At 40.3% G+C, this 21,515-nt stretch overlaps 1 protein-coding gene across 1 annotated transcript in view; it reads left to right on the plus strand.

Moving 5' to 3' along the window:
* Positions 1-21,515, plus strand: part of MAP2K1 (mitogen-activated protein kinase kinase 1) — a 33,282-nt gene that overhangs the window by 5,863 nt on the left and 5,904 nt on the right. The window contains exons 2-6 of the mRNA XM_057430499.1: positions 9,476-9,686; positions 11,706-11,852; positions 14,619-14,696; positions 15,215-15,266; positions 21,315-21,439. Coding sequence (XP_057286482.1) covers positions 9,476-9,686; positions 11,706-11,852; positions 14,619-14,696; positions 15,215-15,266; positions 21,315-21,439 — 613 coding nt within the window. The remainder of the gene's footprint in view (positions 1-9,475; positions 9,687-11,705; positions 11,853-14,618; positions 14,697-15,214; positions 15,267-21,314; positions 21,440-21,515) is intronic.

Raw genomic sequence — 21,515 nt, forward strand, 5'->3', positions numbered from 1 at the left:
TTTAATGCAAGCTGGGTCACTTCTGAATTTGTTCTGGAGGGTTTTTTCCATTGTTTTTAAAACCATGAAGTCTCTGAGGAGGGCCAAGCCCCTCTGTGGAATTCGTTTGACTTCAGGGGAGCTTTGCACCCTTGTGTAGTGTTCTGGAAGATTATTTCCTGGAATTTTATGACTGACCTGGCCAGATTGCAGCTGCGTTGAATCCGAATGTGGAATTACTGCAAGCTTGTAAATAGTTTTAATAAAAGAAATTCAGAAACAAAATTTTCCAGTTTTGGATTAAAACATATTCAGAGCATTCTCTTTAAATGTGCATGTGTCTAGCATAGTCTTTCACTGAATTACAAATAGCATTTTAATAATTCTTAGAAGCTAATAGAACATGTGATCTGTTATAGTGGTGGAAAATAACTTCTTACTTAGTACTTACATTGTTTCTGGATGTTTGTGCTTAAAAGATTTACAATTAAGTGCATACAAGTAGTACGGAAGTTAACAGAAGTGGCAAAGTGACCTGTGCTGTTTTTTCTTGATAGGCAGCTTTTACTTTACAGTTATGGGTGTAGGAGAGATTTTAAGACACTTAATACTAAGATGACAGTAAATACCAAGTCTTGTGATGTTCTTATGCTTGTATTTAAATGTAATGACAGCAATGCAGACATATGTATTGCAAAAAGCCTAAATCCGTTTTGAAGAGTTAAATAAAAACAGGGTGTAAAAAATAAGTGTATTTGTGTTCCAGTGAGATGAAAGCTGAGGGAAGTGCAGGCTGTCATATGGATAGAGCCACTTCTCCTTTTCTGTCCTTTACAGCACTGGTGCTGCAGGTAGAGTTACAAAGGTGTGATTTCACAAGTAAGCATCTGAAGATCCTGCTTTTTCTAAACTCCTCTCCTTTCGTTGCTGTGTCCGTGTCTCTCTGATGCTTTTCTTGTATCTACTCTTTCAGAGGGTCAGATGTGTGTGCTGATCTGACTGAGAATTTACCCACCAAAGAAGCCCGGATTCCGTCCTCTTGCACTCACAGCAGCATTGATGGAGCCACATGATGAGCTAAATCAGGGAAATAATCTGGCTCAAAACTTGCAGTATTTAGGTTAATTTTAAATGGATCTGTTACCTGAATTGGTTACTTAGGAATGAATAGCTAGGGATGGAATGGGGCAGAGCCACCTGCTTTGGCAAGAGGCCAATGATAGCACACTCGGAGTCCAAGAGACACCACTGAGATGTTGAAATTCAGTAATTATTACAATTTGAGCAGCACATCTTTTAATTGAGTGGTCTCGGGTCTCTCTCTCAAGAAGAACACGTTAATGTTACTTAGAATACCTTCCAGTGTTATCTGCACCAAATAAGGCTTAAATAAAGACTGAAAGGGGCTAGGTAAACCACATATGGAATGTAATTATTTATTTGGTATAATGGTGCTACTGGCTCTTTGCTTTAGCAGTAGCTTAAAAAAAGACCCAACGTGAAAGTTGTGGGGAATTCACATGAGACAGAAAATACATCAGCCCATCATTTGAGTGGATACAGAGGAAATATTTTAATGTATGCAGGAAAAATGCTCTGAAATGAACTAAGGAAGGAATTTTGTTTTATGTATGGAACCTGGATGTTCCCTTTAAATGATTCAGTTTGAAATGTTCCAGTAAGAAGGCTTTTCCCCCACATTGCCTGTGTTACCCTTTTTACAGCTGCATTAGTTCTCCCATCATTGCCCTGGGGATTGACTGAGCTTTATGAAGTGTATAGATTCTACTGCCAGAACACACAAATGTCTCTTTGAGGAAGCAGCATCAGTTTCCAGCTTGCTGAATTTTTGGGGAGCAGGTTTTTTCTTCCAAAGACTTTTAAATTTATACTTTTTAAAGGAAGCAATGCATTTATTTTTGGGTTTTTTTTTGGTGAAGACTTAGGATGTGTTGCTATTAATTAGGAATTGGCTGGTTTCTGATTTGCTCTATGTACAATGTTACTTAAGCAAAATCTTGGTTATACTTTGGAAGGAATGAGCACAGCATTGTGCCAGTTAGTGCCCAGATGAATTGAACAGCTAGGAAAAGACTAATTCAGTGCTTGGTGGCTCTTCGCAAACATCTGTTGAGAAGCTATTATCATCCTGAGTCTTGTCTGAAGAAGAGCAGAGTGAATTCCAGCACAACTTCTGCTTACTGACAGCTGGGGATGTGGTTTTCATCAGGGTTCAGTCACCCTTCAGCAGAAGGAAGTGGTAAGTGCTGTCTGTTCTGGGGTGGCACGGGCTAAAGGAGCAAGAAGAGAAGTTGCCCAGAGAAGCTGTGGCTGCCCTGTCCATGGCAGTGTTCAAGGCCAGGCTGGATGGGGCTTGGAGCAAGCTGCTCTAGTGGAATGTGTCCCTGCCCATGGCAGGGGGTTGGGACTGGATGAGCTTTAAGGTCCCTTCCAACCAAACCATTCTGGGATTGTCTGATAAAAATTAGAAGCAGATGATTTTACAGCCTGAGAACTAGGATGGAGATATTCCAGCAGTGTGTGTGTGATGCTTTGGATGAACAAGTATCTTCTTAAAAGTCTACTTACAGGGTTTTAAAGCAAACTGTTGGAACTTCCTGGCAGCTCTTCTTTCTTGGGGTGTTTTGTACAACTCGGCATTGTCTTGTGCTTTTCTAGAACCTTTTCTCTGATGTGGTGGGAAGATGAGTCAGCAGATTTAATGTAGCCAATAGAACAATCACGGAATGCTTGTTTAACATTCAATCTGGATATAGATGTATTTAGATTATGTGGCTATTTCTATATGTATTGGTACAGCTTATACATATATTAAGTAAAAATTACTCATCTATTCCACTAAGTGGCTATGCTGACAAGTGCTGTGGTACACAGTCCATCCATTTAAAATGCAGGCAAGGAGCTAAACCTTCTGTCTGCTGAATCCCAGTTATGTTTGGGGATTTTGGTTATTTGTTTGTTTTCAGCTCCACGTTCTGGCAATTTTTTGTGCTTCTGGCTCCTTTCTCTGCTCCTGTACAGAGTTGTTTCAATTCTAATCCTGGCTTTTCCATAAGCCTTGTAAACCGATACTGTAACTTCATCTTTTGTATTATTGTAGTGTCTCTCAGAGGCTGTGTTGCTACCACATAAGGGAGTTGTGAGGATAGTGTTACCATTACTACTGCACATCTTTATCCCTTGTTTTTGTCATTGCATTTAGCTCTTAGTTCAGAGACAAAACAATGGAAAAGCAGGACTTGCGTAAATACACGTGTCAGTTCGTGATGAGAATTTTCTAACTTCTATCTATCCTCTGGGTTTGTGTTCTAAATATCCAATAACTAAGTTATATTTTCTGTCCATAAGGAAGTGTTAATTGCCCTATGGTTCATTTGTTCTGGTTGTATGTAGTGCTGGCTGGGAAAAATCAGTGATAGGTGTGCAGATGTGAAAGGGAGACCAAGAACTTGGATTTCTAGTTCAGGAGGTTTAGCTCTTGAATTTCTTAATTTGAAACAGCCAAATTTGTGGAAGACTTTGAATCCAGTGCTACAGTAAGTCCTGAGGAAGCCTTTTAACTGAGCACAAAACCCCCAAACCACCAGCTGCATTGTTTAGCCACAGAGCTAACCATGTGAAAGGGTGGCTGAGCCTTGCTGGCAGCTCCTGCCACCATCCAGGATAAAGGGCTGTGAGGCTGAGTGCTGGCTGGGAACAGCTGCCAAACATCTGGCAGGAACAAGCTTCCAGGGCAGGAATCCAGCATCTGTCCAGTTGTGCCACTGCTTGCTTCTGTGGTTTTGCTCTATTCAGTGAGCTCTGTCTTCAATTCAGATGATATTGGGCATGCTTTGGGTTATTTAACAAAAAATTAGTCAAGATGTTTAATGGGATTTTGAATGCTCTTTTGCTAAAGCGAAAGAGGGGGGAAGCTTTAAGCAGAGATTCCTGCTCAGCAGCTCAGCTGATGAGGAGTGGTTCATATTAAGTTGTCTCGTTGGTTGGAGACTCAGCCAGAGACTTAAAGTCCTAGCTCAGATTTTATTCTTTCAAATGCATGACTCTGAGCTTTTAGACACATGAGAATTCTTACATTGAATTAGTTTAGCAGGATGCTTCCTTTGACAAGATGATACCTTTCTAATAGTTTTGGTTTACATACCTTTTACTAAGAAATAGATTTTAATCAAATTGCCTCTTACTGGGTTATTTTTTTCTCTGGCTGTATTAAACCTCAGTATACCCCCTGCTATGTCTGTTGTGTTGTGAAAGTGGAACAGCATTTTCAGATGTTAAAATTCATGCTAGAAGTGAGCAAGTGTATTGGGCAATCATATACCCACCTAAAGGCAGAGACAGCTTAGGAAGGGCCTCTAACATGTTGCAAGGATTGAAAATAAGCAGGAACTGGGGAATACTGTTTTTTTCCAAAGCAAGACTCCTTTGCACTTCCAATGAGTTTGGATCTTGTTGTGTTGTTGTTTTAACTGTGGGTTTTATGAGTCTACTGGCGTTAGCCCAAACATAGACACCTGTGCAGTAAGCTGTGAGCCTACTGTAATTGCTTCCATCTTCCATGTTACTCTATGAGCTCTTCTTTGCTAAAGGAAAAGCTAAATAGAAAATAGCCTTATTGGGTTTGGCACAGTCACATGAAATAGTAGTCTGTCTTTTCAAAACCACAGAATGTCTTCATGTTCCTAATGCTTTATTTCAGCTCCCTGATTGAGGTTGTTCATGGAAATTATGTAGTGAACTGCCTACTTTCTTCTCTAAACTGACAGCTGTGTAGGCTTGGGGAAAGCATTACTGTCAATGTTCTGGAAAACAACCCCCAAGCCTGTATCCTCATGTGACAGGAGATCTGAAACCGAACGTACTTCTTGATGCTTTCACTCATGCTAATTGTTCAGCTTGCAAAACTGATAGTAATAACTTTGAACAACTATGTGACAAATTACTGCTGAAGGCTCTGTCAGACTTTCTTCCTCTACCACCTTTTTTTCTTCCCTCTAAAGTAGACTTCAGGGTTGAGTACAGCTTTAATGTAGCTTTTAGGGTTGAGTATATGATTAACTTATCACTCATGTGAATTAAATTCTCCAGCATTTGGAGTGTTATTAATATGAGTTAAGAATAAGGATTTATTTTTCTGGTTTTGTTCTAGCATTAAGTGGTCGCAAGCTAATGGCAGCATTTCTCTCCACGTTACTGGTTCAGAGAGAGCTAGTATGCTCTGAGAAGTTAATCTATCTCTTCCAGGAGTGCTTTCTTCAAGCACTGGGGTGGCTGCCCCCAAAATCATGAGCTGAGAGATCTCTTCTTGCCTTCTGCCCATCGTTGTGTGCAGGGTGAGAGTCCTCTGCAGACTCTGCTACTCTTCCTTGCCCAAACTGTGTGTAGGAAAACCAGGTTTGCTCAGTAACTAACATGAGCATCTCCCTGTGATTCTCACCTGTATATAATATGCATGTTTACAGTGGATCTGTGTCATGGGGGTGGTTGGTATTGGAAAGTCTGAAAATACCTTCAACCATCCATTAAGGGAACAGTATGACAGGCTCAAAAAGTGACCTGGTAACCTGGTGAATTGATGACATTTGTGACACATCTTGGTCTTATCCACAGGCTCCTGAACGGACATGTGCATCTCTGGGAAGCAAAGGACAGAACATTTCATCTCGCAGCAGCTAGAGGTGTTGCTGTGCTTTTTTTTTGGTTGTTGTCACCTAGTTTTCTTTTTTTTTTTTCTAAACATCTAAAATGCTTTTTGCCATTCTCAGGAGGTGAGATACTGGGGTGGGTGAGCCCATTCTGAAGGTCTTAGGTGAGCTTTGAGTCTGAAAAGCTCCCAGTGTCCCATGCAGTGATTCTCTTCAGAAAACCTTTCTCACCTCTGGGATGCAACACAAGCTGGCTGTGGAAGGGGTGGATGTGGGTCCCCTCAGGATGTCAGGTTGCAGCTGTCTTCTGGCCTCTAAAATGGGGATTTTTGTGAAGCCTAAATTGATATTAGTAGAGGTGAAATTCCTTCACACACAGCAAAGGGTGGTTGTTGTGTGGGGAAGTGGGGTGTGCTTGTGTGCATCTTGTAGGAGGCTGCTCTCAACTCTGTTCTGCATTTGTTTTCAACTTCTGAGGTTATGGAAGTGTCACATAACTGGGAGGAGGACACTGCACTGTCAGCAAAACTTTGAGTACAAAAAAGAAGTAATATCGACTCAACAGGAAGGATCATACCTGATCAGGAGTGGGTGGAGAACCTCTGGAACACCTGGGGCTGCTCTTGGAAACAAACAGCCAACTCCCCCAAAGTCTTGCCCTGAGTGTATGTTCTAACTTCCAGTCCAGTCTAGAAGAGGGAGATCTTGGTATCTGAAGTCCAACACCTAAGATGCTACACTTTGTGCAGTGGTGGTGTCTGCTGGCTCTAGAGCATATTTACCCATTTCTGCTACCTGAGTAAGAACATATTTATAGATAGTGCTCTGTGAAATTACACTGTGTCCTTAATGAATGGAGAAACCAGCACTGACCTCCTTGTGGCTTCATTCAGATGGTCACATTATGAAAGCTGAATTCTTTCCCTAGTGCAGTATGTTTAGTATGTGCTTGGCTTTAAAACAGGTAGCAATAAATTAAATGATAACCTATTGCTTTAGAGTAGTGCTTGGAGCAGTGAAGCACTGAGGTGATTTGATGGAACTCTGGCAGAGGAAGAGTGCTCTGACAGAAAAAACAACTCCAAGACTGCAGCAAGTAATGGTGATGAATTTTAATAGGAATCTTTTTGTCTCTGAATAAAAGTTTTATAGAAGATTAAGTCACTACTAGTGCTCCTTCTGGGGGCAGACATTAGCACATCAGCATGCTGCTGCTTTTGGCTAGCAAAGCTTCCTTAATGTTTTCATCGTGTCCTAGTGATCATAAAATCGTAAATGGTTTGGGTTGGAAGAGACTGTAAAGATCAGTGATGATCTGCCTTGAGCATTCCCTCTTTATTTTGTATGTGTCAGTTTAGTTTCATTTATAATACTTCATATGCAATGATTTAAATATCCACCAGTTCCTGTGTGTGCTTTGCACTGCACCTTGGCTGCGAGGCTTTTATATGGTGAGGGTCCTCATAGGTACCTGCCAGGGGATAGTATTCTTACAGTAGTTCAGGTTAAAAACTGAAACTGGAGTCCTGCCTTCTAAAACAGAGTGTGGATTGCCACCACCAATTCTGATGACATACATAGTCTTTAATTGTTTATCTGTTTACGTTTTAAATAGATTAATATTTAGTGCCTCAAGCAGAGGACCAGAATGATAAAGACATCAATTCTGTCCTGATGTGTCATTCAATTATCATAAAACTAACTGGAGATGTTACTTCTAGTTACGTTCTGATTAATAATTCTTACAAGGCATTTGTTGGGTTAGTATCTTCAGATTAATTTGCTTTACTGTTAGAGAATTGGTCCTGAAAAATCCAAGTGACCTCCTAAAGCTTAATTGCTCTCATTGTCTTGCTCATCACTGCATGTAATGAAGGTTTTGCCATTAGAGCTTGGAGTTCCAGTGATTTTGCTTTCTGGTTTGCATTTTAGAAACTGGATTTCAAAACCTTTTTTAATGATTAATCTTTAAGCAGAGGTTGTAAGTCAGAGTGATTTTTAATGTTACTATAAGCCAGGGTTATCTATGCGGGGAGATTTCTCTTGGTGAATACTGTAGGATATTAGTTCTATGATTATATTCCAGTGTGATTATACTGGTGTAAATCATGGTATGAGGACAGAAACAAGAGTGTGTTTCTCTTTTGTAGCATAGCCTGAAGATGAAGTATCTGCATCAGAATGAAATTATTTTTATACCAAGATAGAGACAGTTAATCTAGTGTGACTACAGTAGAATAGATACATCCACATTTACTATGTGAGACTTTCATGGTCTTGAGCAGCAGTGTTTTGTGAAACCTGCTCCAAGTGTTGCCTGACAATCTTAAGCTTGGACAGTTAAAATGTCAAACAGAATTCCCCTTAACATCAAAGGTCTCTTTCCATTTCCTCTACTTAACTTCTTGAAGTGTTATCACCCTAAGTTAGGTTGACAGTTGCATCCTGTCTGACATACTTAAACTGATAAATGAAGTAGGAGTGCGTTACTGCTTAAACTTCCAGAGTGATTGTGTAGTAAGGAAGAGCTGTGAATATTTATATCATTTTTATTTGCCTTGATTAAACCTTCCTACAGTCAAACCAGGATTGTTATCCTGCCTGGAATTGCAGGCTCTCCAGTGAATGAGTTGAGGGTTTCATCCTATAATTCCCTTTTTCTGTTGAGTGGCAGGCTTATTTGTCCTTCCTTCTTGGAGAATCAGTCTTCTCAAGTGACCAGCCCCTTACTGGGCATGCAGAGAATGTCACTTCATACAGTGTGATTTGAAAGTGGACGGTTTATGAAGTGATGAATAGAAATAGTTTTCTTGATTATTAGTGGATTTTATATCTTTAATGGAAAATAGTTTAGGCTCTGAAGAAGTAGGTTCTGTTCAAGTCTTTCATCGTAGCAACACTGTATTCTCTGGGAGCATTGCATTAAATTTAGCTAAGCAAAACGGGTATTTGCTGGTAAATACTTATTCTTGCAGCACGTTATTATTGCAACTGGGAGAAGGGAACTTTTAAGTGAGCTTTTAAGGTGCTGTATTATTGGAATGAAGGGTGTCCATAAAATCTGAAGTGAAGCTATTAAATAATCTTCCTGAGAAACTGAACTTGTTTCTGTAGTGTCAAATTTAGCTACTGTTTAAAATTTTGTATTACTATTTTGTATTGCCTAATGATGTTAAACCTAAATATCTAGTAGATGTGCCCTTCAATGAAAGAAAAAGTGAGCTTAAAACCTTTGGGCTGTTTCTTTTCCCTGGTTAAACCAACTTCTGTTTCCAGTGGCTGTGGTTTTAATGCACGTTTGTCTGGTTCTGCTTGATAACTGATACCTAAATAAGAAGCTTCAGAATGGATTATTAGTTATATAGTTGTGTGAAAAACAGTAGATAAAACATGTAGATAAACTCTGTAGGAAATTACAACACAATCCTTGAAAATGTGAAACCAAAAATAGTGTGGAGTGATGTGCTGTGATTCATGAGAGCTCAGGTCATCAATGCTGAGTCATGAAGCCACTCCTGCAGGTAGTGAAACTTAACATGCATGGATCTGAACAGAACCTCAAAGATGGGGAAACTGGATATTATCCGTTCATGCTTATGTCATTGTTTTATCTGGAATGAAATACTGTTTATTTAAAACAGAGATCCAATAATGTATGTCTGATGTGGATGACTGTACAAGTCGGGTCTTTTGAGATAATGTATATAGCTGCAAAAATGTACTGGATTTAATCTGACCTCAATGCTCTATTGCTCTTTGTCTTGCAACACTGCTGGGTAAGCTCAAACAGCTTAATAATTGAGCTGCTCTTTTTTTTTTTGTTGATACAGGACAAATTTGGAAGCACTTCAGAAGAAGCTGGAAGAACTAGAGTTGGATGAGCAGCAACGAAAGCGCCTTGAAGCTTTCCTTACCCAGAAACAAAAGGTCGGAGAGCTGAAAGATGATGACTTTGAGAAGATCAGTGAGCTGGGAGCAGGAAATGGTGGTGTGGTCTTCAAAGTATCTCACAAACCTTCTGGTCTCATAATGGCAAGAAAGGTGAGTGTCTCAAAAATAGAAACCTGGGGATGATTTTTATGAAGGAGGTTGTCTCTGATCAAACATGGTGACTTGCCTTAGAGAAATAAGTGGTGTTGACACATAAAAATGTCAACTTCATGAAACACATCGACTTCTCTGAAAGCAGAATAAGTTGCACCTGCTTATCCTAAACTTCCCGGGTTTTCATGAGTAGTGTCCTATGTGTTCATAATGAAAGGCTAGGCATTCATTCCTTTCTTTTCTTTTCCCCATTTTGACAAATAGTCTTTTCAGATGGGTATATACTTTCAGATAAAATGTGGTAAACTCAGTAATGAGTAGAAGGCCTAGAAGAAGTTACTGAAAGGTATGAATGAGGGAAAAGTGACAATATCCTGATATACATACATATACATATATATCCTGCCATGAGTTTAGAGGAAGGGCAAGGATATTGCCTGTCTAAGATGTTCCTTCACAGCTGCAGACCAGAAAAGGGCTCTGGATGATACAAGAAGAAATGAACACAAAAAACAAGAGTGAGGGAATGCACTGAGTACAGTGGCATCTCCTGGTTTATAGTTTCATCATGGGGTGCAGGTGGCATCTGTGCAAAAAGGTACTTGTCCTTCTGGCAAGAGTATTGTTCCATGGTTCAGCTTTATGCTTTACAGCCAGTAGCAGTTGTGACCTAGTTTGTGAGAGAACAGTGATTATTTTTCTAGCTGCAATAGCTTGATGTTTTAATCCTCACTTTGTTTATGTGGGCAGCTTTCACTTTCTCTCAGTATCCCTGGGAACCAAATGCAGTAAGGGAAAAGCATCTCGGATACTTTCTTTGGGTACCTCATGCCTTATCCTTCCAGGAGTAAAGTTCCTTGCACAGGTAGCACTTGTTGGGAGGCAGCCTGTTGGGGCACAGGCTGTTGTACTGCAGTGGGTGAGGTGGCAGGCTGCTGTGCTGTATCAGAAACATAACCTTGCCTTTGAGAAGGATAAAACACAGGTCACCCTCACATCCCAGATCCCATTGTTATATTACTGAAAACTTCAATTTTTTTCTTTAACTGAGAAGTCAAAAGACTTGGGGTATTTATTTTTTTAAGAGCAGTACACCGTCACCTTCAGCAAAACTCAAGGAAAATGTGCATGTACTGACTTGAAAAATAAAAACCTAACAGTTTGGAGAGAAGCAAATAAAAATGCCCATTTTTAAGGTGTGACAGCTGCAAAATGGACAAATCATTGAGGTTTTCTTGAACTAAATCAATTGAATTGATCCCCCCCCCCCCCCCCCCCCCCGCATACTGTGGGTTTAACAGGAAATCCAGTAATATTCAATGCAACTGAGATGTTTGCTGAACTGCAGTCTTTCTTTCATCTGTTGACTAAAATTTGACTTCCATGATGTCTCGTAATCTTCCCTTTCACAAAAGAAATACACCTCTTGGATTGAATGAGAGAAACCATCTAGTGAAACAAAGTATTGTTTGTAATCTTCTCTTTAGCTTAGATTCAGTTTGGGGAGCCTTTAATTTGAGGTTCAGCTCATTCCTTTCACTAATGCTTCACAAACACCTGTGCAGATATTTTTCAGCAGCTGCTTCTGAGTCAGTATGTCTGACACATTTCCTTTAGACATTTGTTCATGGCTTTTCCATAGAACAAAACCCAAGTGAAGAAAATGTGCTGGGACAAAAAGTTTGTGATGGAGAAACCTTTAGTGAGGAGATGGAAATCCCACCTTTTCATGGGTGCTTATGTTTCACCTTTCTCATGCTGTAGTGTAGTATTTTCTTTTCCCTTTGCCACTAAAAGAAGAAGATGAGTTATTTTAAAGTTAAGTCATAGAATAGTTCTTATTGGAAGTGGCCTCAGAAGGTCTACTCTCCTGCTTAAAGTAGTCACCTGTGGGATCAGAGCAGGCTGCTCAGGGCCTTATCCAGGTTAAGTATTGAAAACCCTCTCTGAACAACCTGGTCTTTCTGAATGGCACTGTACCACTAAGAAAATAATACAGAGTGGATTGTTTTACAGCTAATTCATCTAGAGATCAAGCCAGCTATTCGAAACCAGATCATCCGGGAGCTGCAAGTCCTCCACGAGTGCAACTCTCCATACATAGTGGGCTTTTATGGAGCTTTCTACAGTGATGGAGAAATCAGCATTTGCATGGAACACATGGTAAGTATATATGAATCTGTCTTAGCTTGAAGCTGTTAGCAGATCATTAGTGCAAAACCTGAGTGTCAAAAGGATTTAAGTTAACAAAGTATATGATCCATCCCTGGTAGTGTTGGACGGGGCTTGGAGCAACCAAATGAATTGATATTTTATCTCCCTTTTCTCAAATTTTACTGAAAATACAAACAAAGATTAGTGCCCCAGAAGGATCTCACACAACTGTTTTTAATGCCAAAAATACTTTTGACTGTGTTTAATTTTAATAGAAAAGTACAGCTTCTTCTTGACAGCTGTTTGCCTTTCTCCAGCCATATGGAGCCAAATACTAAAAGGGAATTTTCTGTAACTAAAGGTCAGGCAAATTTTGTGCCTCACTTGCTCAGTAGAGGTTTGTTTTTAACAATATGAAATACAATAAATCTGAAGGCTTTTTTAATGTATATCCCTGAAAAAAAACCCTGCTGCTTTGGAGACAAACCTTTTTTCTTCAAAGTGCATGTGGTTGTTTTAATGCTTCTCTGGCCTTCTCTGACTGAAATGTTTAGAAGGAATCGATGGTTGCTTAGGAACAAGTGCTCATAATCCAGTTTTTAAGCATGTGCTCACCCAATAGAAGGTGTGCATCCCCCAAAATACAAGTGACTGTTGGGAATTATAAAGAAGTTAATTTCTCAGAATGGAGAAGAATAATGAAAACCAGAGAAATAGATGTTAAAAATGACTGACTGGGCATTGTTTCAGAACGCATGTCATGAATGTCACAAATGTGTGCATCTGCAATGGCTAGAAGAGCAGTATGTATCTTAATACGCGCCAAGAGAGATGGTGGTATGTAATTACATGTAGAAATAAAAGGCATAAAAAAATCTTAATTAATTTGTCAGTGAGAAAATTAACAGGAGCAATGATGGTTTGCATGTTCCTAAGCAGGGTATGATGTATCTGACATAAGGCTCTTCAGCTGAGGGGAAGGCAGGATGAGATCTGGTTGAAGTCAGACTGCATACAAGATTTTACCCATAGTCCAACTGATCAATAAGCTCTGCAGTAGAATGAAAAGGGGGATTGTTTAAATTGGCGTCTTAAGCCATTAAACTGATGGCTTAATATGGATCATTAGGTGGAAGCTTTTGGTCTCCTTCTGGATGAACAATGAGCTGAGAATCTCCATTGCCTTTTTGTATATACCTTTCAATTACTGCCAGTCAAAATCCTTATTTTTAGCAGTGAGTTACAAAACAGAAGTATGAATATGAACAAGAAGTTGGAGGCGGGAAAGGCATGGAACTTGAAGATTTGAGTGCTTGATATTTTTAGGTACAGAAATTCAAAATCAATGCATAACTTTGCTTAGCAGCAGGTATTTAACAGGCTAAAGTGTTGGAGTCTGCTCCTGGAAGACACTGAAGGCTGCAGCCAACACTAGGCAATTGAATTGGGTTCAGCCTCTTCCAGGAGCGGAGCTAGTCCTTGGAAGGGGAAAGAAAGAAATGGGGTTCTACCTGTATGAAATACAGCTGTCCAGAAATACAGACTGGTTATACAAGAAATGTATATAGATCTTTTTCCTGTTGACATATTTTTACCAAGTGTAGCATATGTGGGTGTATCTTTTTACAAAAATACATGCTCAAGTAAGTATTTCTCTACTCTTCTTTTAAGAGTTGTGGATTTTTGTCCTCAAATAACAAAACTTTGCATTTTAGCTTTTCTCTTTACATGTGTAAATGGATAGGTTAAGGCACAAGGCAATTGCTTTTTCAAGGTGGATTTTTGCCTTGAGTACTTGGAGATACCAAATGCTGATCTGGACAACAGGAGGACATTTTGCAATTAGAGAAATAGCTTTCTATTTTTTTGATTACATATTCTCTATTCTAGAGAATCCAAAACTTATGCACAAGCCTATTGTTGAATCTGTTGCTAAAAACAAATAGCTTTTTTTTCTTTTACTTTTTTCCTTCTCCAAAGCTCTTAGCAACAGTGGAAATATATTTGACTTTGCTGGGGGTGTGTGTGCATGCAGTCAGTTTATTTAACCAAATATGATTACTGAGACTGTTACTTACCATGAAACTTCAAAATCATCTCTTCCTGTTTTGGTTCTTTGAGAGCCAAATCAACTCCCCATCCTTGGAAGTTGACACGGTCACCCTGGATATGCAGAACTAAGGCCAACCTCCTCTGTGTAGGATCTCCTCTGGGAGATGAGGAGAAGAGGGATCTGGGCATAATTATGATCGTAGGGTACCATTAGCACACATTCAGGAAGAGAACTCTTGTCTTTTCCAGTGTGACTCATTTTTATCCATGTAACCAGGATCATAAGATCTCCTGTGGTGTTTCAGTCCTCATTCTGTCTTTGGATGGGGATAGAATATCAGGGAATGATTGTGACAAGAAGAAGAAATGCATGTTATTGATTTGGACTGAAGGTGGACAGAATCTGTAAGACTCCAAACACTTGGTTGACAGCTATTTGTGGACTGTACTTCCTTAACAAGATCCAAACCATGGAAATGCTGGTATGGAAGATCATTGTGTGGAGTGTTTATTTGAGTGGATGTTGTTACTGGCCGAATGTTTGTTTAAAATAAACATGAAAGTGACTAATTCCTATGGAGTAATTTCTGATTTTCAGATATGCACCATAACAATGTTAAGTCCAACATGAAAGGCAACACTTTCGTGCTTCCCATACTTAGGTTTCAGTGCGGCTTTAGAGTAATTCCATTAACTCGTGACTATTCAAACATTCATTATTAGGATGGTGGCTCCTTGGATCAAGTACTGAAAAAGGCTGGAAGAATTCCTGAGCAGATACTGGGCAAAGTTAGCATTGCGGTGAGTGTGTTCATTGCTCTCAAAGGCTGGAATTAGGTACATGCATGTCTCAGCAGCTTCCTGGATTTGGCATTCCCATACCACTTCAGGGCTGGGCGATGTGGGAGGGGGAAATACTACCAGGTGTTCACCTGTTTCTTTTAAAGCACAGTTTTTGTACATGTCCTCGTTTGGTATCTCAGGACATTGGAATGAGTAACACGTTGTATTTGCTTCGATTTTCTGCTTTTGTATCAGTTGATGCTTCTGGATAAGAACAGAATCAACACTTGATTAGAGAATTTGGAGCTTTACTTTCTCGTATCTATTGTGCAACATGCCCTGTATGCAGAACTAACAGTGAAGGGCTGGTTGACTGTTTATCTAGTCTGAGCTGGAGGTACAAATTAAATCAGAGTATTGATTTGCAGTGATTACACATTGGGATTTCTGTTAATTGCATTCAGTTGGAGTTCTTGTACAAAGCATGCACTTACCTCTTCTGCTTTGTAAAATAAGTTTTTTTTCTTTGCCTTTAGGTAATAAAAGGACTCACATATCTGAGAGAAAAGCATAAAATAATGCACAGAGGTGAGAATTTTACATTGTAACTTTTAATTTTTATTCAGGTTAATATGTGCTTCTTGTATGACTGGTTCTTTATAGTTTAATGTGATTTTGGTTCAGAGGGCTTTTCTTGGGAGGTATATCCAGATATCTTACTGTCATATACTTTCAACTTCTGATGTCTTACTGCAATTTCTCTGCATTTATAAGAGGATTTGTCAGTGTGTGAAACTGCTTGCTGCCAGTGATTTGGCCAGTGGGAGTATGTGCTAGAGCTGGGAATCTTAACTTAAGACCAGAAGTACTCCCTTTGCAGCAAAGATAGGAATGTTTTGAAGGACCTGAGTGATTGTATTTCCCTTAAATACCAGATAAGTCTTCCTTCACCTCCTTGGAATAGACTTTTTCAACACAAAGTACATTATAAACTTCTAGGTAAGTGCAGACAGGTACAGAAGCAGAGAACACAGTCTTAGTGCTGTGAACTGAGGAAGCCCTCAAACATTTCTTCCTCCAGCAGTGGTGCTTGGGCCAAGTTGCCTGTTGCACAGTGTAGTTGCAGTGAAGAGTTGCACTCTGGCTGTGTACCTGTGGGCAGTAGCTTTCTTGGCAGTGTCAGCACTTCAAATGAGGCAGCATGTATGGAGGTCATCTCTTTATGTAGTTTCCATTCCTATGCTCAGTTAAAGAGAAGCAGAAGACAGTTAAGATACCTGTGAATGGGGTTTCTAATGGCATAAACTAACTCTTTATGAAGAAAACTGTTATTAAAAAGCATTGTTCCACTGTAGCAAATTCCTCATTGCAACTTCTAGTCTCTTGATAGTAACAGATCTGTTAACCATGATGACAAAGTCTTTGGAGAGATTGAGGGTTAAAACCTCTGACCTAAAATGAATTTAACAGTTCAGTGCTCATTATTGCCATTCAAAGTTTTAAAGGAAAGTTCCCATCCCCAGCAGATGTCTTTTATTCACATACTGTTTACAGACATCTGTCATGCAGAACTGCATATCTTTTTATACTTACATGAGTTTAAAGCCACAGTGAAGCTATGTAAAGTGAGTGTTGCTTCTACACTCCTGGGGTCCTTAGTTACTTTACTGCACTATAAATAACTGCACTACCTTATTTTCACCTTATAGTTGCCCTTTTTAAAATCCATCTCTTTAAGCTGCTGTGTTTTTTCCATTAAACAAAACCAACACTTGAAATGGTAAAGTACTAAGTTCCATTATTCCTAATATGCGTGTAAAGTGACGACTGGAGATGGAACATTTAATGTTCCTGTTTGAATGGCACTGCTCACTGCAGTGATCAGGCAGTGTGTCTAAACCATGCCGACTGCTTGGGGAGTCTTGTACCAGATGAAATCAATCTTCAGATTATAAAAATATCTCCATCAGACACTAATATGTGTCTGAGTTTACATTTATTGGCCAGGCAGAGAAAAGTAATTGGCAGTCCCAGCTTATACAGTCTGTAGGATCACCTGATTAGATGGTGTTTCTTTTAGCAATCAAATATAGCTCTTCTGGAGAAAGGAGCTGGAGGTAGACTCTGTAAAGATTTCTGATGACAAAGACATTTCTCTCTGTTTAGAGCATAAGGGAGACTCCTGGAAAAGAGATCATATTCTAGGGAATACTAGAACAACCTTGTAGCTCTCAGAGCCATGGCAGTGGTTTGTTATGTTGGTGGGTGGGGGGGTGCGTGTGTGTCAAGTTGCTCTTGCTCGCCTGGGTGCTGACACAGCAATTGTTCTAACTTAATTTCCAGTTTTACAATCTGATAAATCCAAAGTAACCTCCTCCTCATCATGTTTAAGTGCAGTTTAACCTCACAGTTCTGTCTACATCAGAATACTTTAAATGCGCAGGCCAGCAAAAGCTCCTCTTCTCCATTGGTTCCAATGCACTGAATGTGCCCTGCAGTGTAAAATTCCATGTACAGATTGCAGTTGTTATTTTCTCAGCTCAGTTTCCATGCTGAGTGCCCTGACAGCGTCAGGAATATGTGACCTTGTACGCTTCATGCAGAAGCTCTCGTTGAACTGTGTGATGCCTGATAAAGTGGGAGCTGAAATGGCATTTTGGAAGTTGGTTGTGGCTAGTGCTAGCAGAGAAAAGGAAAACCATCCAGAACAGCGTTTGTGTCTCCTGACATACGGAGCCAGACTTGCTCATCTCTTGACATATGGACCTAAATCTGCTGGTGTTTGTCTTTGATACTGTCCACCAGTCGCCTCTCATACATAAGCTGAGCCTCATGTGTAAGCTGGCAAACTCAACTGAGCTGTTAGAACTTGTCCTTCTTGAGGAGGGCCCTGCTTCAGCTTCCTGCTGTCAGGTTTCTGAGCAAGATGCTGTCCTGCAGCATGAAACTATCTTCTGCAGGTTGACTGATGCTCAGTTGTGTGCTGGCTGTACATTTGTGTGGTCCTCTGGGATTAAGGAGTTCTAGCAAGTGGAGAAAACATAATCCATGAAAAGTGTGTAGAGTGAACTGGTGTCAGTAGGGTTTAACGTCATCAGAACTCGCTTAGGTAATGTGTGTCAGTGTTAAATGTGGCTTCAAAATGCAACAATACCATCGTAAATAAATAAAACCTCAACAACCAAAGCTTCTTATGGTATAATTTTACATTCTTAGACTTTTAAAGTTTCTTCTGAGTCAAGAACAGGAAATGCTAATTCTATGGGCCCATTTACCTTAGTGGTTAATTATGAAAGGCACTAAATGACAAGGAAAGGAATGTTCTGTAAAGACAGTATATTGCTGCAGGTGAAGACATTAGTGTGTTTTTGCTGTGTTTTGTCTCTGGGTGAGTAAGAATCCTGTAAGTTAATAAGAGCATCATTTTGGTTGTTTCTGAGCCCAGTTTGGAGTGTGGTTCTCCCTGGAAACTCTCCTCTTGCATAGAAAATGCTTCATAAGATTTCTGAACTCCGTTGCAGCTAGCGGCTCAGGGCAGGAGGCAGCACACAGCAGGGATGCTGTCAGTGGTCCCTTCTAGTGTGTTAGCTTTAGAATATTCTCCTGAGATCCTGCCTTGGGAAACAGGAATTGATTGGAAGATACCAATAACGTGCTGCAAAGCAAATCTATGGTCAGGTGTCTGGCTGCTGGGTAGCCTCTGTGCAGAAGAAATGCTTGCCTGATGGTGGTATGATAATACCCAGGGCCACCTGTCTTTCAGAACTAGGTTTGTACCTGAGGGGGAGAGCTGGGCTCAGGCAGAGGAGGCAGATGGACCTCTTACAGAGATTACAAGATGTTCTGTAAACCCTGGAAGCTTCTTTCTATTAACTAGCTGCCTTTTCAGTGTCATGGATCCATCCGCCTGGACTGGCCAAGGACGTTTCTAGAATTGCACAGCTGTCTGGGATGATCTATGAAATGTCCTTTCAATTTCTTGTCTTCCTGTCTAGATTTGTCCGTATCTTTCCAGTTGCAGTAGACATTTTGAAGGATGCTTTGGCATTCCTGTTGCATTTGGCAATACGAATCTCTGGTTTCCAGAGAAACTGCTGAAGTGCTCAGGCACTCTGGAGTTAAAATAGCATAGTGTGCTGCAGTGAGAGGGATGGGAAGACGGCAGCCTTGCAGACATCACACCGATTGCACTGGGTGCCTTGTGAGGAAAATGAAAATGCTCAGAGAAAGACAAGCTTCGTGCAAAACTCCAGTGAGGAGTCAGGGTTTGCTGTGCTATTGTAAGGAAGGAACAGTGTGAGCTTATCAGCTAGGAGAACACTGAAGGTAAAAGTTAAGTCTTCAAAAGCCCAGCTGGATTCTAGAGCATACAAGATGAATATAAAGAGTGTTGTTTGGCTCACCAACAGAGGAATGCTAATGTTATTTTTGGCCATTTAATTATGAACATGAAGTATTCATGAGCTGTAGAGATAAGTGAGGATTTAAGTCTTTATTCTTAAACGAATGAGTAGATGTGCACAGATAAGCAGTACAAATCTAGAGGCCATGTCTCTCATTGTGTTCAGGCTCTGCAGTGGTTCCAGTGTTTCACAAACGTTTTTCCCCTTTGCTTTTACACAGAGCTCTAGGTGCAGATTCCTGTGAAGCCAGAATGTCTGCTGCCTGCTTCACTCCACCATCTCCTTGGGTTTTGTGGGTTTGTTTGTGTTTTATTCCTGATGGAATTTCAAACTGATAGGTCAAGCTGCCAGAATGGATTCTTCCTTTTCACCGTGCAATGTGCTGAGGTCTCTGCAAGCAGTCAAAACTTGCAGAAGGTTCAGCTCTCTGCCCAGGTGGCCTCTAAAAGCCTCTCTTTACTGAGGCACTGCTCAGAGTTAACCAGTTTGTACCGTTCTGCCTGGTCCGCAGCTCCACTAACTGCCCAGTACCTGCTCCTCTGACAGGAGGAAAATCTGTTGAGAGCAATGCTTATAAGCCAGTTGCTTTCCTAGGGATAGGGAATTAAAAGTACACACGAAACATGTGCCCATGTTCTTCCCCCTCCATAAGGAGGAAGCCTGTACCTGGCAGAAGCAGCTGGGATTTTCTTTCTGGTAGAAAGAAGTGCACAGGCATGACTTCCTTTGTGTTAAGAGCAGGGGATGGTTTGTGTTAGATCACGCTGGATTTTCTACAGGCTGATGCTTACTCCAAGCAAAGTGGACAAGCTGCAGGCTTGCTGTCCTGTAGCTGAGCGTAGAAGAACTTCTATACACAGAAATAATCCTGAAACGCTTTCCAGTGTGCCTGGACAGTTTCAGTTACCTGGAAGGGTGATGGTAGGAACCAGAAGATATGGCCACAATTTCCATATGTAGGTAACTTTATTTAAGCTTGGTTTTGGTTCTTTGAAAGGGCGCTAAGATGGCAAACAACTAAGACATAGCTTTGTCTGTCTTCATCTGCAATGTCCATGGATGTTGCTCAGTGAGGCATAACCTTCTGCATGGGGATCTTTTTCCAGTGATGAGGAGTATTGTTAGTATCGTCTTTCCAGTGCCATCCTATCACTAACTAAGGTCAGTTCCTCAGTCGCTGAAATAAAACCAGCCTGGAATATGTTTGTGTTCAAAAGGGAAAAGCAAATGAAAATATGCTACAGGCTATCTAGACCTCTGGGTCTGCTCTTCAATAGCAGGGTCTAACGTGAAATTCTAATAGGCTGAGCTGATCTTTCTTCAAACTCCATTTATAGCACCCTTATTTCTGTAGCACTGCTTGCAAATGTGAACTGTTGCTTACTTATCTCAATAATGCATTGGTAAGGATCAGCCAAGCAATAAAAAAAACCTTACAGCTCCAAAAGAAACAGTAAATAATTGTTCTCTGTACCTTTGCATTCAAATAGCTGTTATTAGTTGCTTGGTTACCAGTGACCCTTATTACATTTCTATTTAGAAACAGTGATGGAGTCAAAATCCTGCCTGGTTCTGTCACAGGTAAACACAATCTCAGAGCATTTCAAAAGCAGAATTTCAATAATAGGATAATGATTTTTTTCAGAGCTTTGTAAACAACCTCACTCCAACACAACAAACAGACAAAACCAAGAGCATCCACCCCCAAAGACCCCCCCCAAACAAACCCAGAACAGTAACAACGCACTCCACGAACTGTTTTGCTAAAGGGTGGTTTATGTTACATAGATATGAATATTAACTTAAGGATGATGAAGTGGCTGCTGTAGTTCATTTACCTTTGTAAAATAAATATAGGGCCTCTTTAGTGATTCTTTCTGGGCTAAAGCAGCTGTGCTGAGGTACACTTTAATGTTCATCTTGCATCTTAGTCGTTGCAAGGATGATGTAGATGCCCAAACTGAGTATTGGAAGGACAAGGAACAGGGTGAAATAAAACCTGCAAACTAACAGCCTTTTTGCAGCTGTCTGTAGATAAATAGCCAGTGAAATAGGCCTAGGGAACCCAGTCTCTTCCCCGAGTATTCCCAGAGAAGGGGTAGAATTGTGTCATAGTCAGAAGGGAAACAAAGGGAGACACATGGTAACTCTCACCTTTCATGTTACTTTTGTTGTCAAATTTCCTATTTTATCTGTTAAATATAATTCATCCATTCATGATGGTTTTTTGCAGATGTTAAACCTTCTAACATTCTGGTGAACTCCAGAGGAGAAATCAAGCTTTGTGATTTTGGTGTCAGTGGACAACTGATAGATTCTATGGCAAACTCGTTTGTTGGCACACGTTCCTACATGTCTGTAAGTACAGATTTTGTAGCTTTATGTTCTGGTAGAGATACCATGATTCCAGTAATCAAACTAAGAAACCATCTAT

This window comes from Pezoporus wallicus, unplaced genomic scaffold (genome assembly GCF_028554395.1).
Source record: "Pezoporus wallicus isolate ANWC-B61680 ecotype Strahan unplaced genomic scaffold, APGP_CSIRO_Pwel_v1 contig_14831, whole genome shotgun sequence".
In the NCBI taxonomy this organism is placed as follows: Eukaryota; Metazoa; Chordata; class Aves; order Psittaciformes; family Psittacidae; genus Pezoporus; species Pezoporus wallicus.